Source organism: Eucalyptus grandis, chromosome 2 (assembly GCF_016545825.1).
Source record: "Eucalyptus grandis isolate ANBG69807.140 chromosome 2, ASM1654582v1, whole genome shotgun sequence".
Classification (NCBI taxonomy): Eukaryota; Viridiplantae; Streptophyta; class Magnoliopsida; order Myrtales; family Myrtaceae; genus Eucalyptus; species Eucalyptus grandis.
The window spans coordinates 1,159,184-1,162,610 of record NC_052613.1 but is presented as its reverse complement, the minus strand read 5'-3'; the positions used below and the strand labels follow the sequence as shown (position 1 = coordinate 1,162,610).

At 40.9% G+C, this 3,427-nt stretch overlaps 2 protein-coding genes across 2 annotated transcripts; both read left to right on the top strand.

Annotated features, from left to right (window-relative positions):
• Positions 1 to 299: 299 nt before the first annotated feature.
• LOC104434234 (G-type lectin S-receptor-like serine/threonine-protein kinase At4g27290) lies at positions 300 to 2,243 on the top strand. Its single transcript, XM_039305916.1, has 4 exons — positions 300 to 851; positions 1,099 to 1,573; positions 1,688 to 1,822; positions 2,161 to 2,243. Exons 1-4 carry the CDS (start codon positions 300 to 302, stop codon positions 2,241 to 2,243), a joined length of 1,245 nt encoding a protein of 414 aa, XP_039161850.1.
• A 620-nt stretch (positions 2,244 to 2,863) lies between these two features.
• LOC108954997 (G-type lectin S-receptor-like serine/threonine-protein kinase At4g27290) lies at positions 2,864 to 3,427 on the top strand. Its single transcript, XM_018861859.2, has 2 exons — positions 2,864 to 3,007; positions 3,119 to 3,427. Exons 1-2 carry the CDS (start codon positions 2,864 to 2,866, stop codon positions 3,425 to 3,427), a joined length of 453 nt encoding a protein of 150 aa, XP_018717404.2.

The window sequence follows — 3,427 nt, the reverse complement described above, 5'->3', positions numbered from 1 at the left end:
AGATAACCAAGAGAACTTGAAAGGGAAAAATGTCAGTCAGAGTTAAGAACAGAGAACCAAGGGAATGCGCAATGTAAACATGGAGAACTTGAAAGGGGAAAAATGTCGGTCAGAGTTAAGAACAGAGAACCAAGGGAATGCGCAGAAACCGGTGCTAGGAACCGATGAATCTTAAAGCGGAAAATTCAAAATGTTTAGACTTTAAGGACCCGTTTGACTTGTGTTCATGTTGGGGACAGGTTTAGAATGATCTGCATATAAAGATGGAGTTAAAACTTAGAAGAGGGCATTTGCAAACAATGGCAAAGATCGCTCTCTACATTTTCATCATAGTCACTATGATCGGTTTGTCACTTACAGCCGATATTTTAGGCATGAACCAGTCCATCAGTTATGGAGAAACATTGGTTTCTTCAGACCTAATATTTGAGCTAGGATTATTTACTCGTGGCAACTCCAGTATGAGCTACTTGGGCATATGGTACAAGTTCAGTCCTGAAACGGTTGTGTGGGTTGCTAACAGAAACAACCCGCTAGCCGAGCGTAGTGGTGTTCTCACATTTAGTACTGTGGGTAATCTAGTTCTTCTCAACCAGTCGAATGGTGTTGTTTGGTCTTCCAAGTCATCTAGGGTCCTCCAGAATCCAGTTGTGCAGCTACTGGATTCAGGAAATCTTGTTATTTGGGATAAATTTAGTTCAAGTTCTAATGAAGCCTATTCATGGCAAAGCTTTGATTACCCGTCTGATACGCTTTTAGCTGGTATGAAGCTGGGATTGAATTTGAAAACGGGTTTTGAATGGCGTCTGACTGCGTGGAAAAGCATGGACGACCCTTCTCCTGGAGATTATGTAAATTTGTTAAACTACAATCAGGGACTATTTCAGTATGAAATAGTCCAAGTGGATGGGCATAGCAAAAATTCGAACCGGGCAATGGAACGGAGTTCGATTTGTCGGCATTCCCCCTATACCAATACCAGATCAAGCTATCGTGCCCATATTCATGTTCAATGAAACTGAGATCTCATTCATGTTTGAGGTTCAGAAAAGTCAACTCTTGTTGAAAATAACATTAAACTATTCAGGAGTGCTGCAGGTTTTTGTGACGGATAGATCGAGAAGTGCCATGTCGAAGCTCATGCACGAGTTCCCTAGTGATTCTTGCAATCTTTATGACAGGTGTGGGGCTAATGCCATCTGCAGCCTTGGCTTGTGCGAATGTGTGAAAGGGTTCATGCCTAGGTCGCCTGACGAATGGAAGGTCCTTGAGTTTTCCAGCGGGTGCATGAGGACAATACCCACAAATTGTTCAAAAGGAGAAGGGTTCATGGAAATTAAAAGAGTTAAACTGCCGGACCTCCTGGACGTTACACTGAACAAGAATATGAGCCTGAAGAAATGCAAGGATGAGTGCTTGAAGAACTGTTCGTGTATGGCTTATGCTAATTCAGATATCAGAGATGGAGGCAGTGGCTGTCTGATGTGGCTTGGAGACTTGATCGACATGAGAGTGTTTGAAAAACAGAACTACGGGCAAACTCTATACATACGGCTATCAGCTTCTGAACTAGGTATGCATACTTATGCTAATTGACTTTTATCAGCTAAATTATGGAAATACTTGTTATTTGGGCAAGAGAAATGTGGAAATAGTTAATCTTCACGATTCTTTTTCTCTACTCTAGATGCCATTCGTGACCGCACCAGGAGGAAAATAATATTAGTAGCTGTCATTTCGAGTTCAATCATTGGTGGATTGCTTTCGGTTGTAACTGTATTGTGGTGTGTAAAGCATAGGAAAAGGAGAATCAGGATTGGAGGTAAGCCTGATCTTTGATTGAGCCAGATTTCCTTATAAACTCAAAGCTGCAATGCTTCAATTGGTTTAGTAGGCGCGCTAGCTCATTGTCATAGTTCTATACTGATCCAAAAATTGGCGGATATTACTTTACTTGATCTAGAAATCACAAAAGAAGACATCGATTTACCATTATTCAATCTGGCCGCCATTGTAAGTGCCACAAACAACTTCTCTGATGACAATATGATTGGGGCTGGTGGCTTTGGTTCTGTTTACAAGGTACCGAATTTAGCGTATATCATACAGAATTCTGTGCTAAACTGATGACGCATTATAAAAGATGCTGCTATTGTGTAGGGAAATCTTCAGACAGGACATCAAGTAGCAGTCAAGAGACTATCAAGGAGTTCAAGGCAAGGCCTAGAAGAGTTCAAGAATGAAGTACTCTTGATCACGCGACTTCAACACCGGAATCTTGTTGGACTTTTAGGCTGTTGCATTGAGGGAGAGGAGCGAATCTTGCTTTACGAGTACATGGAGAACAAGAGCTTGAATTACTTCATATTTGGTCAGACTGTTTCATGTTTTAATTGCCTATTGATCAAATAATACTCTTTCATCTTCTTGATACTAATCTAAGCATGTTAGCACTTTTCATTAATTATATTCATTTTGAGATTGACTATGCGAATTATAAACCGTCCACAGATCAAGAACAAAGCTTGTTGTTGACATGGCAAAGACGGTTTGACATTATTGTCGGTATTGCAAGAGGACTTCTCTATCTTCACCATGATTCCAAACTTCAAGTAATCCACCGAGATCTTAAAACAAGCAACATATTACTAGATGGCAACCTAAACCCTAAAATCTCCGACTTTGGCTTGGCGAGAATCTTTGGAGCTGACCAAAAGGAAGCAAGAACAAAAAGAGTCATTGGAACTTAGTAAGTCTTTTCCTTACAATTTTTATTTTTGGGTTCTTGATATTAAGTACTAACTACTAAAGAGGACCACAGCCTAGAAACTTTTTTTTTTTGGGTGCAAAATGCAGTGGCTACATGGCCCCTGAGTATGCTTTCGATGGGAAATTCTCTTTGAAGTCCGACATATACAGCTTTGGCGTGCTCTTGTTGGAGATAATTAGTGGCAAAAGGAACAGAGGTTTTTCCCATCCAAGCCATCACCACAACCTTCTTGGACATGTAAGTTAGTAGGCACAAGTAACTTGGCATTCCATCTCTCTTTGATCTTTTACTCGTGCATTCAGGGTGATTTCTCAATAACTAAGTAGACAAATTCCAATTTTTCTGCAGTCGTGGTTGCTTTGGTGTGAAGGCAGGGCCTTGGAAATAATGGATGAATGCCTACACAACTCATTTGACAGAACCCAAGTGGAAAGATGCATTCGAGTGGGCTTGTTGTGTGTCCAAAAGTTCCCTGAAGATAGACCAGCTGTGTCTTTTGCAATTGATATGATACTCAATGGTGGCTTGGTCTTGCCTGAACCTAAAGAGCCTAGTTACTTCTTTGAGAGAAACTCAGAGTATAAAGATGGGGCTTCAGCAAAGGGAGACCCTTATACGCAAAATGCAGTCACTTTGACTTTGCCAAAAGGCCGGTAG

Bases quoted from the DNA above. Each gene is read 5' to 3' on its own strand.
- LOC104434234 (XM_039305916.1), top strand. From the start codon at position 300: ATGGCAAAGATCGCTCTCTACATTTTCATCATAGTCACTATGATCGGT. The intron at 852-1,098 runs GTAAATTTGTTA...GGAGTGCTGCAG, and splicing joins ACCCTTCTCCTGGAGATTAT to GTTTTTGTGACGGATAGATC. The intron at 1,574-1,687 runs GTATGCATACTT...TCTCTACTCTAG, and splicing joins GCTATCAGCTTCTGAACTAG to ATGCCATTCGTGACCGCACC.
- LOC108954997 (XM_018861859.2), top strand. From the start codon at position 2,864: ATGGCCCCTGAGTATGCTTTCGATGGGAAATTCTCTTTGAAGTCCGAC. The intron at 3,008-3,118 runs GTAAGTTAGTAG...ATTTTTCTGCAG, and splicing joins ACCACAACCTTCTTGGACAT to TCGTGGTTGCTTTGGTGTGA.